We start from the raw sequence: 12,600 nt of genomic DNA, 5'->3' as shown, positions 1-12,600 counted from the left end.
AATTAAATGACTTTGGAAAGTTTCAAAGCGTGAACAGCCTGTCTAGAATTCAGCGTCGACTTTGACTGGACCATCCTAAAACTTCAATGTATGCGTTTTGGAACCATTGAGTGGTTGACCTGCTAATTTGTTTCGGATTGTTGTTGGACCCTGTCATGTAAGGTGAAGCAGCAAAGGATCATCATTCTGCCACCACCATGTTTGACTACAGGTATGAAGTTCTGGTTCTGAACGGTGTGTTAGGTTTACGCCACATGTAACATATTCCCAGGAGTTTCTGTGACCATCAAGGTGTTTTTTGGATCTATGTGTTCTTCTGGGTCAGACGTGGTTCTGGTCTTGAAACTCTCCTATGGAGGCCATTTTGTCCCTTTCTTATTGTTGAATCATGACCTCTGACCTTAACTGAGTCAATAAGTTAAATCATTGTTTTCTGATGTTGTTTTTTTCTGATATTCAAATTCTTTGATGACCTGAAATGTCGATGTAACAAAATCCCTTTAAAACAATCAAAGCCTGAGCGTCAGAGTCGGATGCTGCTCTAAAAACTGATGTTTACAGATGTGATGCTCATATATCTAAGTGATATTGTTATCTCTACTTTAAATAAAGTCTTTGCTGCTTTGTTTAGTTAAAGGTAAAACAGACTACCATGAACACCATCATGTTGACCCTCCTGTAGATTAGTACAGGATGGCCACAGTTCACTAAATCAACAGAAAATGATTTAATGAACTAAATCTGTTAAATAGTTATAATTTAAAGCAAATAGTTTCATCATTTATTAAAACGTGCATATATCTAAATATTTTGTTAATAAACACTTATTTTATTAACAGTAATACTGTAGTTTATTATGTATTTAAATATTTTAAACATCTGTGGGCGGAGACCTTCTGTGAAGGCTAAACCAATCAGATGTTGGGATCTACTTTATGAACCACAGTGACGATTTAAAAAATAATCACAAAAGATAATCATATTTACCATAAGAGCTTCTGTTCCCAGTTTGTAGAGTAACTTACTGGTTTCTGCTCCCAGTCCAGAGCTGTCCTCCCAACAGCCATTACTCCAGCTGCATGTCGGTGTGCCCGCCCCAGTGTGCCCCCGCCCGCGGCCAGCGGGACTGCAGCCAGGACTGCGTGGAGGGCTGCCAGTGCGACCTGGGCTACGTGCTCAACGGCAAGAGCTGCATCCTGTCGCAAAACTGCGGCTGCTACACCGACGGAAAATACTACGAGGTCAGTGTCCACTGGAATCGCTTTAGACGGGCCAGGATTTCTACAGGTTTCCCTCCAAGAAACTGTCCAGTGTGGTTCTAGTCAACAAGTGTTGGTGCTTTTTAAGCTTTTCTTTGGACTTTGGCTGCTGATTTTCACTCTTTGTACCGGAACATGATGCGCCATTCTTCAGTTTTTAAAATTTTTATTCAACCTCTTAAACTTCTTTTTTGCCTTATTTTAAAGACGTAAGAAAACTAAAAAAAATTGAGATTTGATAACAAATATGTATATATATTTTTTGGTCTGTATAGTCCAGTTAATGATTAACCGATTGTTAAATCAGTTGACAATTAATTCAATAATTAGCTCTAGTCCACGGTGTAAAGAAATATTTTTTTTCCGTGATGCTAACGTCTAAAATGTTTCGCCTTCAGCCCAAACAGCTGTTCTGGAACAACGACTGCACCAAGCGCTGCCAGTGCATCGGGCGGAACCTGATCCAGTGCGACCCGCGGCGCTGCAAGGCGGAGGAAGAGTGCACTCTGCGATTCGGGGTGCGGGGCTGCTTCGCGCGGCGCTCTCAGCACTGCGTGGCGTCGGGCGGCGGCGTCTTCAGGACCTTCGACGGGGCGTCGCTGCGTCTCCCGGCCTCCTGCTCCTTCGTCTTGTCCACAAACTGCCGCAAGCTGCCGGACCTCTCCTTCCAGCTCATCGCTAACTTTGATAAGTGGAGCACGCCCAACCTCACCACCATCTCTCATGTCTACCTCTACATTAACGAGGAGAACATCCTGATCTCTGGCAGCACCGTCAAGGTAAAACACACCTGTGGTTTCCTGTCTGCAAACTCAAAGTTCAAGAGTAAGACACAGACTTTTAAATACTTAAATAACTGTGAGCTTGTTTAAGTTTTCATTGGATTTGTTTAAAACTCATCAGTTTCTCTATAAGAACTCAGGAGGAGTGAATGTTATTGACACATTTATGCTTCATTTTTTCCCCTAATGAATTTGTTTTCTGCTCGAATTGTGCAGGATGAATGTCATCATATGTGAACAATAGGGAAAGTAGAAAAAGCTTCTCAAAGTTTTATTTTTCACTTCATTAAAACATGAAGTTTTAAAAGGGAGCGTAAACATTTTGATGCTTCTAGGCCTCAGTGAAGCCTGGACTTTTGAAAAGCCAACATTTAAAGGATGTTTCGTTTTGTACAGGATACCTCAGTACGACCCATTCTGAGTACACAACAGTCCAAAAGTCTGTAGTCTGGCTCTGATTTTATAACATTTAGTTTTCAAACAGCCAGATTTAAATTTAGTCTTTTAAAGTGGGTTTAGTTCTTTAGTCCTCAACCTGTTGTAACTATCTAACCCTGAATAGCATTGAGCTGATTACCACTAACACAGAAAAGAGCTGTTAGTTTTCAGAAAGACGGAATTATAAGCAAAGCATTTTTGCATCACTTTTGGGTTTTTTTCTGTTGATTTCTGTTGGTTCTGTTCTGGGAAACCTTTAACAACCGACCAGACAAGCACATCCAGAGCAAATCTCCATTTACCTCCGTCTGTCCATTTTACCAGCTACCTCTTTGTAAACGGCCTGTTCGGGTCCAAGCCCTTCGTTTCTCACAGAGGTAGATGCTGAGCTTCTTCTGGCCTCTAATCCTGGTGTTTGTTAATCCTACTGAACCTTTAACTACAACATTTCACTGCACTGGCCTCAGATCTGTGAGCCTTTAGTTCGTGATTAGGTTTATATTCATGCAGCACATCACCTCAGATCAACACCAAACAGTTGATCTGAGGTGATGGAGGTTAGAAATCCAACCGAGAGCAAAGCTGGATTCTGCTGTTTGGACTGAACCAGACCGGTCCGGTTGTACCTGGAAGTCAGAGTCTCTGAGCTCAGAGTCTGACTCAGAGAGTTTCTCATCACCCACTAACATTTATAAATCCAATATGGCCGCCATGCATCTACAAAGCAGCAACAGCTGCCATCATAATCTGCCTAGAGCTGCAAATGTAACATTACATAGAAATAATCGATTATGATTTTGGATAAATATCTAGGAATTTTTTGGTCATTTTTAAAGAACCACAGTTATATTTCTGTTTTATGGTTTTGAAATAAAAAATAAACAAAATATTTGCAGAAAGAGCACTAATATGTTTTCTTCTATAGGATGTGGATGTTTGTGGGCAACTATGTTGCATATGACATATTTGTTTTCATACACACACAAAAATTATAGTTTCAACCTAATGAAAGAAAAATATAGATCTAGAAACACTTCTGGTACTTTTAGTGTCATCATTTTGTAGAAATTTAATGCAATTATTACTTGGGGGGGGCGGGGACTCAATTTTTTAAATTATATCTACATTTAAACCATTAGTTGATTCTTTAGCCAGAGTTATTAAGAGCCAATGTGAAAGGTCTGAAGAGCTGCAGGTTGCAGACCCCTGGTCTAGAGGGCCGCATAAAATGCTATGGCGGGCAAGATTTGGCCCCCAGACCTCAAGTTTGCCACTGTTGAACTCTGGCAACGTTCTGGTGCGTCTAACTAAAAACTGAACCGTCCCTCCAGGTGAACGGGACGCCCGTGTCTGTCCCGTTCCTGACCGGCCTGATGACGCGTCTGTCCACGTCTGAGGGCTTCATCGTCATCGACACGCCGCAGGACATTCAGGTTCGCTACAACCACTTCAACACGCTCAGCATCACCATGGGCCAGCGGCTCCAGAACAAGGTGTGCGGCCTGTGTGGAAACTTCAACGGAGACCCCAACGACGACTACATCACCTCCAGGGGCAAACCGGCCGTCAGCGCGCTGGAGCTGGCCCAGAGCTGGAAGACCAATGGCATGCAGAACAGGTAGAGATGGAAACCTTTCATATCAGAGGAGAAGCCTTTTGTAGCAGAGCGGGTAACGATGGAAACCTTTTAAAAAGCAGAACAGGTTATGATGGAAACCTTTCATAGATTGTCCCAACAGTCTGTGCAGCTTCGCTTCCCTTCACCCTGAGTAACTCAGCCGACTGTTTTTGTGTCCCAGTTGTGACGAGACCCAGTACGTGGCTTTAGCCCAGTCCTGTGACAACACGGCCGTCCTGGCGCTGCAGGGCGAAGACGCCTGTCAGAAGCTGACGCAGCTGAAGGGCTTCTTCCAGCCGTGCCACGGCCTGCTGGACCCGCAGCCCTTCTACCAGTCCTGCTACCTGGACGGCTGCTACAACCACCGTAAGGCGCAGGTCTGCGGCTCGCTGGCGGCCTACGCCGAGGCCTGCCGCTCCCTGGGAACCCTGACCACCAAGTGGATCACCCAGGAGAACTGCTGTAAGAGCCCCGTCAGACAGCTGGTCCTGTCCACCAGGGGGCGCTGTTAGAAAAAGTTATGCAGTCAAAAATTACTAATGGGGATAATTTGGGTTATTTAGCCTGTCAGAGAAGAAAATGCAGGTTAATTCTTCAAAGTTATATTTTTACCATGTCATTCATTCATTTAAAAAAGTTTATTTCAAACTATATAATTAGTTAGCAAGCTAAATAATTAGCTCCAAGCTACTTGGTAAGTGAGCTCAATATTTAGCTCCAATGTAAATATTTAGTTTAATGCAAAAATATTTAGTTTGACTAAATCTTTAGCTGCTTAGTAACTAAAGATTTAGCTTGCTCACTTACAATTTGGTTAATAAGTTAAATATTTAGCTCCAATCTAAGGCAAGTATTTAGCTCAACTTAGTATTAAACTAAATATTTAATTTGACACTAAATATTTATCTTTCTCGCTTCATGTTTAGTTAAAGCTAAATATCTAGTTTGGAGTTAAATATTGAAGTTGAAGTTGAATATTTAGTTTATCCACTAAGCATTTAGCTTGCTTATTAAATGTTTAGTTTGAAATTGTGACATTTAACATGGTAAAAACAAGAGGCCAAAGAACCCAATTTATTGATGTTAATTCTTGGCTGTGTTGCAGTTTTTTTGCAAGTGATAAATCTGAACGGTGTGAAAACATCCAGGTTGATTTCTGGTCTTTCTGTGTGAGTGCGACAGCTAACATTGTGTGCTCACCTGTCTTTAGCAGAATGGATCTACGACCCGTGTGCCGGAGAGATCTGCACAAACTTCACCTGCGAGTTGGAGAACGGAGGCGACCTGTGCGGCTGTCCGGAGCTGCCCACCAACCCTGCAGGTGAAGCTCCCGCCGCGTCACGGCGCCCACACCCACCAGACACGCCTGTGCTTCATCTGAATGTGTGCAGCAGGTGAGGATGACATCATCCAGGCGGAGGTGAACTGCAAGCACGCCCTGATGGAGGTCTCCATCTCCAAGTGCAAGCTCTTCCAGCTGGGCTTCGAACGCGAAGACGTGAGGATCAACGACGAGCGCTGCGCCGGCATCGAGGGCGAGGATTTCATCTCCTTTCACATCAACAACACCAAAGGCCACTGCGGCTCCATCGTCCAGGTGCTCACCTGTCAAATATCGCCTCGTTTACGGTCAAACCGGTGGATCGTTTGACTCAGAAAAAATATTGCAGTATCAAAAGATGACATCAAATAACAGAGCCTGACCTGAGCAGCTCTGTCATTTTAAACACAGAAATAAAAATGAACAAAGTTTCTGACCACAAGCTCAGAAAACTGATGAGCAGGTTCTTTTTAATATATACTTATTTGTAGATCATTTTTAAAAGGAAGATTTTCTGTTGTATTAAAACAAGAATCTTGGTTTTGCACATAAAGTTTTAGTTGTTAAAGAAACATGAGCATCTTGTAAAACTAATGCTCTGTTGTTTTCATTTATGTATTTAAGTATTTCTGTTAACTGATTTTTTTGTTGGGTTTTTTGGCCAGTTTACATTCATACTTAAGTTTATTTTAAAAAATGATAAACTGAAATCTTACTCACTTGACTTTTATATTTTCTTTCTTGCACTAAGTGTATTGTGTGATATTGTGTATTTATATGCATTTTTTTTCATTCTGATGATATAAAATAAAATAAAAAAACAGTTTTGAAGTTGCATATTAGTTTGGCCAGATAGAAGAAAAGCAGAACATGTGGATAATCATCTGTTTCTGGATCATTGTTTCTGTTTTTGTAAATCTCACTCGCTCCTCCTTTAACTGAATGTTTCTGGGCTGAAAGTGTTTATTTTCTTATTTTGTCCTTTGCAGTCCAACGGCACACATATCATGTACAAGAACACCGTCTGGATCGAGAGCGTCAACAACACCGGCAACGTCATCACCAGAGACAAAACCATCAACGTGGAGTTTTCCTGCGCCTACGAGCTGGACCTGAAGATCTCCCTGGAGACGGTCCTGAAGCCCATGCTCAGGTCTCATGCCTGCCGCAAAAATGAAACCTAAAACAATCCCCCAAATAATTCAGCTTTTATTCCAGCTTCATGATATCAGGCTTAGAAAAACAGAAAGATACAAAGATTTACTGAGTGGGGAAGAAAAATCCCACATTTTCTGCAAAACAGCAATAATTTAAATCAAACTTAATTTAAATATTTAAAGTGCTTTATGGAAGGAGAAAGGGAAAAAAATTAGGAAATATATTAAAATGCTAAGAGCAAAATTTAAGCTTTGTGTTAAAAAATGCAAATTTAAAGCAAATAAAACCTGAGGGACTAAAGAAACAATCCAAAAAATTAATATTTGACCATTTTTAGTCTTGATTAGAAGGAACCAGTAGATTCTGCATGACCCAGTAAAATCATTGCTATTAATTTTATTGTTAACATTATTTTGGGACAGAAATGTCTGACGCTTTCTGCTCTCCCTCCAGCGTGATCAACCTCACCCTGCCGACCCAGGAGGGAAACTTCATCACCAAGATGGCGCTCTACAAGAACTCGTCGTACCGCCACCCGTACCGGGAGGGCGAGGTGGTGCTGAGCACGCGGGACATCCTGTTCGTGGGCGTGTTTGTGGAGGGGGCGGACGTCAACCAGCTCATCCTCATCGTCAACATGTGCTGGGCCACACCGTCGCGCTACAGCAGCGACAGACTGCGCTACATCATCATAGAGAGAGGGTAGGACGCCTCAAAAAGCAGGTTCACTTAGTCAGCAGAAACCAAAACCCAGCCTGACGGGTTGGATTTATTTTATTTTATTGTTTTTTGGAACAAGAAAATAATGCCGCCCCCTTCTGATGACGCCCTGTGCATCTGCCCATTTTTAAAATGACATTGTTCAGTTCTGTTAGATAAAAACAAGATGGAAATTAGTTAAAATATGTATTTATAATGCAGCTATTGCTGCCATGTTTTGTTGTTTTTAAGAGCTGAAACCAGAAGTTTCAAATATTAAATAAAAAGACTCACATTTATGTTTTTTTCCTGTCTGACCTGAAATCAGAATAAACTTTTTCTGTTTTAGGTCATTTACGATTTCCAATTGTTTCCTTATTTGTTAAATTCCAGAATAACGAGCAAGTCATTTTTTAAGCTGAGTTTTATTACTTTGTGTTGAAATTAGACAAAGATAAACAAAGTAAATGCCTAACAATTTCATTTATTAAAGAAAATAAAAAGCTACCCAAACTTGTATGAAAAAGTAATCACACCCCCAACCTCAGAAAGTTTGGGAGCAGAAACCATCAAATGTTTCTGGTAATGAGCATTTAGCATCAATGTGGATGGCCTTTGACCCTTTCTGCTTTTGCTGAATTGGTTTAATTCAGTTTTCCAACAGGAACTGTCTAGTTAAGATCATTACACAGCATCATTATTCCATTTCAGGCTTTAACTAGGCCACCCAAAGCAGTCATTTTGCTGATCTGAGTCTTTCAGAAGCATAAAAGAAGCCCTATTGTCTTGTGAAAAAGACAATAGTTTGTCTTTCTTACAAGACAAACTATTTCTAAAAACTTAGAATAAATCATTTCTCTATTTTACATATAAAACCTTTGGTTCGTAGAGGCTGATGTATTTTTCCTCCTCCAGGTGTCCGAACACGAAGGACAACACCATCGGCATGGCAGAGAACGGCGTGTCCCTCACCTGCCGCTTCCACGTCACCGTCTTCAAGTTCATCGGCGACTACGACGAGGTGCACCTGCACTGCGACGTGTCGCTGTGCGACTCGGACACCAACGCCTGCAAAGTGGTGAGAGGCTCGAGGAAAGACGCTCGGCGCCAATCGGAGCGCGTTCCGCTTTCCGTTTTAGTAAAGCTGTGTGTCGTCTTGGTCCAGAACTGTCCACACAAAAGGAGGATGTACTCAGAGGACAGCGAGCACAAGGAGCACATCCTGTCAGTGGGACCCATCAGAAGGAGAGGTCAGAAAACCCTCCGCAGGCTCTCATTGTTTCACCAAAACTAACTTTGAGATTAATCATAAACTCCTCTGGTTCTGGAGGACGACGAGTCCAAATCCAGCTGCTGGCTCTTTTTAATGAAAGAAATTATTTTAAAATTCATCTGAACCTCTTATTTTAAAAAGCTTTTACTGTTTATATAAAAAAAATTTAAAAACCAACTGAACTTTAAAAAATAAATGAAAAAAAATATTTTTGAAAATTACACTGCTCAAAAAAATAAAGAGAACACACAAATAACACATCCTATATCTGAATGAATGAAATATTCTCATTGAATACTTTGTTCTGTACAAAGTTGAATGTGCTGACAACAAAATCACACAAAAATCATCAATGGAAATCAAATTTATTAACCAATGGAGGCCTGGATTTGGAGCCACACACAAAATTAAAGTGAAATGTTCCCTTTATTTTTTTGAGCAGTATATTTACAAAAAACTTTTTTCATGTTTTTTATTCAAAATTAAATGAACTTATTAAAATAGGTGATCTGTTTGTTCAGTAAAATTATTTTAATGGTTCAAAATAAAACCTGCCAGACTTTTTTTCTTTTATTAAAATATTTTTTTATTTAAAACATGATGTAAAAAAATTTTCTTTTTTTTTTTTTTTCATGAAAAAAAATTAAAAAATTACAAATGATTTTAAAAGCAGCTGAACTTTTATTTTTAAGGTAAAAAATGAAAAAACTATTAACAACTGAACTTTTTTTCTTTATTATAGAAAGAACTAAAGTAAAAGAAAAAATAACTATTAAAAAACAATGGAACTTTTCTCTATAAATAAATAAAAATTACATTAGAAAAATTAAAATAAATAAAAAAACACTGGATTTTTAAGGTGCATTCAGGTACAACTCGTACACTGCATCCTCTTTGTATCAAAACAACTCCAAAGTGACGTAAACGTCTTTTATTCTGACGCATCAAAGCGTCTACATAACAACCACAACCAGTTTCAGGTGGTTTCATTATTTAATTCATCATTTAATTCATTAACTGAAACCTGATCATCCTTAATTATTCACAATAATCAAATTAAATCTCCAGTCAGCTCTCTGTTTAAAGTTATAAAACAAACTAAAATTAATTCAAGAAATGTTAAAAGAAATGGAAGAAACTTTTTCCGAATATCTCCAATAATCAATAAACTGGAAGAAAAACTTCACAAAATAAACCAATAAATGTTGAAAAAAAGTAAAACCTTGACAGTATTTGTTAAAAAGCAGCTTTTGTTTTGTCTTGGTTTTTTATGTCGATGACATCACTTCCTGTTTTCTCCAGAGTCCGACTGGTGTGAGGAAGACAACGGTGGCTGTGAGCAGATCTGCACCAGTAAGGGAACTGGGCCAATCTGCAGCTGTGTGACTGGGATGCTGCAGCCTGATGGGAAAAGCTGCCGCAGTAAGAAAGACACGACAGTCTGCAAACATTTAGTCACTGAGTCTGATCTGAAATGTCCTAGTTAAAGATTGAAAATTAATTCCTTTAGTTCTTCAACAAGCTTCCACATTTATTATATTTACCTGGTTAAACTGTCGCCAAAGTTTCTGAAGAAGGAGTGACTCACATCCTGTTGTAGAATAAAAACTAAATATTACAGGGAAAAAAAACAAATCTACTGTATCTTATATTTCAGATCTTATTTATTTTTATTAAAATATGTAATTGTGTTACTTTTCCAGAAAAAACAAAAATATTTTTTAAAAGTTTCTGCTTTCCATGAATCGCTCACAGATATTTTTGGACAGGTTATTGTAATTGACACCTGCAGGACGCAGCGTTTCCATGGTAACAGGGTGGAAAAATAACGCTTTCCTGTGGGAAAACATCTCAGCAACGCAAATAATCTGCTCTGCAAACATTAATGCATACATTTATTAGGCAATATAACATGGAAAAAGGCAAATAAAGTGTTTACTGAGAACATGCCATCTACTTTTTCTTGCATTTATGCTGCATTTTAAATGACTTTATGTATATCTGTTGCCTCAAAAAAACAAATCTGAGCTTGTTTCACTCAGAGAATGGAGAAAACTTTACAGAAATAAGCCATCGCTGAGTTCTGCGTGTTTGTTGAATGTGTGAAGCATAAAATCTCAATCTATGAATATCTGGGGATTATTTGCATATCTGATGGTTTTGTTCTGGTTTTGGTTCTGCAGCTCTGAGCTCGTCCTGTAAGGTTGCCCCTGCTCTTCCTCTGCTGAGCACCAGCGCCGTAATCTCCATCATCCTCACCCACTTTAACTCCTTCATCGTCTCCTAACAGCCACAGCAGCCAAACACCAAAAAGAAAAGACTTGAAGACGAGAGGAAGAGGAATTTCTGAGTGCAGATGTGAAAATAGCTTTTTGTAGAACGCTGTAAAGCTTCTGTTCTTTAGATTCATCAGGATTTCTAATTTAAAGTGTGTAGAGGTTGTTTTTTTTATGTTTTTGCAACGTTTCTGTTTTCCTTTTTACAGAAGTATTGTGTTATAAATAATCACCACCAGATGGCGCCAAAGAAGCAAATGTCTTCAAATCTAAACAGTGGAACATTTGAGATAGATTAAAAGTGAAAGTCAGGGAGAGATTGTGATTAAATTATTATAAACTACATTTCTGGGTGAAATAAAACATGATTGGATAGTTTCACAGTCAGAACTGTAAGAGTAAAATCTGAAACTGGCCTTTTAAGCGTTACCTCTGGGATAACAACCGCATCTAAAATAAATACTCATTGAATTGAGTCACAGAATGACATTTTTGTTGCAATCTCTTTTTCATTTTATCATTTATTCATATAGTTTGTGAGAATTTTCTTGCAGCATCTCCAAGCTGAAGTTCTGTTGAACTCGGAAATTTTGACTTCCAAGTCAGAAAAATCAACTGGAGTACCCTCCCAGATTTCAGACTGGGAAACTAGGAGCTACTCCGACTCCCCCCAGCTATGACTTGTAAGGCTAACTGTGTGTTTCAATATGGCCGCTCCTCGCATCAACAGGAGTAAAATGAGGTGGAAACCTTTTTATTTTCCAGGACACACGTCTTGTGTGTCTTTAGTTTAGTTTAGCTAGTTTAGCTAGCAGTTAGTTAAACTAGCTAAACTAAACTACTTGAACTGATTTAATTTAGCTATTCTAGCTAGCTACAGTTAGTTAAATTAACATAGTTTAGCTAAGCTTCTTTAGCTAATTATGACTACATTATCTAAACTACCTACAGTTTACCATACCTAAACTCCATCAACTGTAGCTAGCTTACCTAAACTGTAGCTAGCTAAACTAGTTTAGCTAAACTAGTTTAGCTAGTTCCATCATCCTTATATCATCACACTCATATTTAGTTTAAACTAAACTAAACTAGCTTAGTTTAGCTAAGCTAGAAACTACAATGGCTCTAATACACCATCATACTTTTCTGCTCAGTCCAGAAAAAATGTGGAGCCACTAACAATACCTGACATTTGCAAAAAAGACTTGTGTAGTTAAACAAATGTAACTAACATTGTTTATGTAAGCTAGTTTAGTTTAGCTATAACTAAACTAGTTCAATTTAGTTCACTCTAAACTGAACTAAGGAAAAATGTTGTTTGTAATGGAAAGTAAAGTTTAAAATTATGTACGTAGAGGAAAACAGTGTGTGTATGAGGGTCGCCATGTTGAAGTTTCAACTTTTTAACTGAAACGCTATTAACTGGTTTGACTTCAAACCCAGGTCCAAGTTACAACTTCAAGTGTAACAGGAACGCAGCATCATTCCTAACAGAAAGTCATGGTTGTTTTGAAGCATTCTGATTAGCTGACAGGTTTATCTTTTGCTACACTGCCCCCTATGGGTTTGGCATATTTACAACAAAACTCAGTGGTTGTACTAAAAAGGGTGTTTAGTACAACCAGCCCCGTAATCTCTGCTGATCTTCTTCTGAAACTGGTTAATCCTCCAAACAAAAGCTTATAGATGACAGACAGGCTCTTCGTGTTAGTGTCCCATTTCTTAATGGAATATTTTAACCACAATAGCGGTGGCTTAAAAGCAAAAAGGCCAGAA

The 12,600-nt window shown here is 39.1% G+C and overlaps 1 protein-coding gene and 1 long non-coding RNA gene across 4 annotated transcripts in view; both read left to right on the top strand.

Moving 5' to 3' along the window:
• tecta (tectorin alpha) overlaps positions 1–11,313 on the top strand; it is a 28,749-nt gene extending 17,436 nt beyond the window's left edge. The window contains exons 13-24 of one of the 3 annotated variants that reach the window (XM_015020437.1): positions 1,042–1,241; positions 1,658–2,038; positions 3,811–4,097; positions 4,279–4,559; positions 5,308–5,418; positions 5,492–5,694; positions 6,408–6,571; positions 7,030–7,278; positions 8,191–8,353; positions 8,441–8,525; positions 9,851–9,970; positions 10,732–11,313. In XM_015020437.1, the coding sequence (XP_014875923.1) occupies positions 1,042–1,241; positions 1,658–2,038; positions 3,811–4,097; positions 4,279–4,559; positions 5,308–5,418; positions 5,492–5,694; positions 6,408–6,571; positions 7,030–7,278; positions 8,191–8,353; positions 8,441–8,525; positions 9,851–9,970; positions 10,732–10,835 (2,348 nt within the window). In that variant the 3' untranslated portion in view covers positions 10,836–11,313. Of the gene's footprint in view, positions 1–1,041; positions 1,242–1,657; positions 2,039–3,810; positions 4,098–4,278; positions 4,560–5,307; positions 5,419–5,488; positions 5,695–6,407; positions 6,572–7,029; positions 7,279–8,190; positions 8,354–8,440; positions 8,526–9,850; positions 9,971–10,731 lie in introns of those variants that run through there. The other 2 variants (XM_015020436.1, XM_015020438.1) reach the window with 2 other exon arrangements.
• Positions 11,314–12,102: 789 nt separating this feature from the next.
• Positions 12,103–12,401, top strand: LOC106938399 (uncharacterized). The gene is made up of 2 exons (XR_001422610.1): positions 12,103–12,267; positions 12,340–12,401. It is a non-coding gene; the product is annotated as an uncharacterized LOC106938399 (long non-coding RNA).
• Positions 12,402–12,600: the final 199 nt, after the last annotated feature.

Source organism: Poecilia latipinna, unplaced genomic scaffold, assembly GCF_001443285.1.
Source record: "Poecilia latipinna isolate Pla-1442-1.1 unplaced genomic scaffold, P_latipinna-1.0 Scaffold2582, whole genome shotgun sequence".
Taxonomy (NCBI): Eukaryota; Metazoa; Chordata; class Actinopteri; order Cyprinodontiformes; family Poeciliidae; genus Poecilia; species Poecilia latipinna.
The sequence above is the reverse complement of the archived record's forward strand: the minus strand, read 5'-3'. Positions and strand labels throughout refer to the sequence as shown.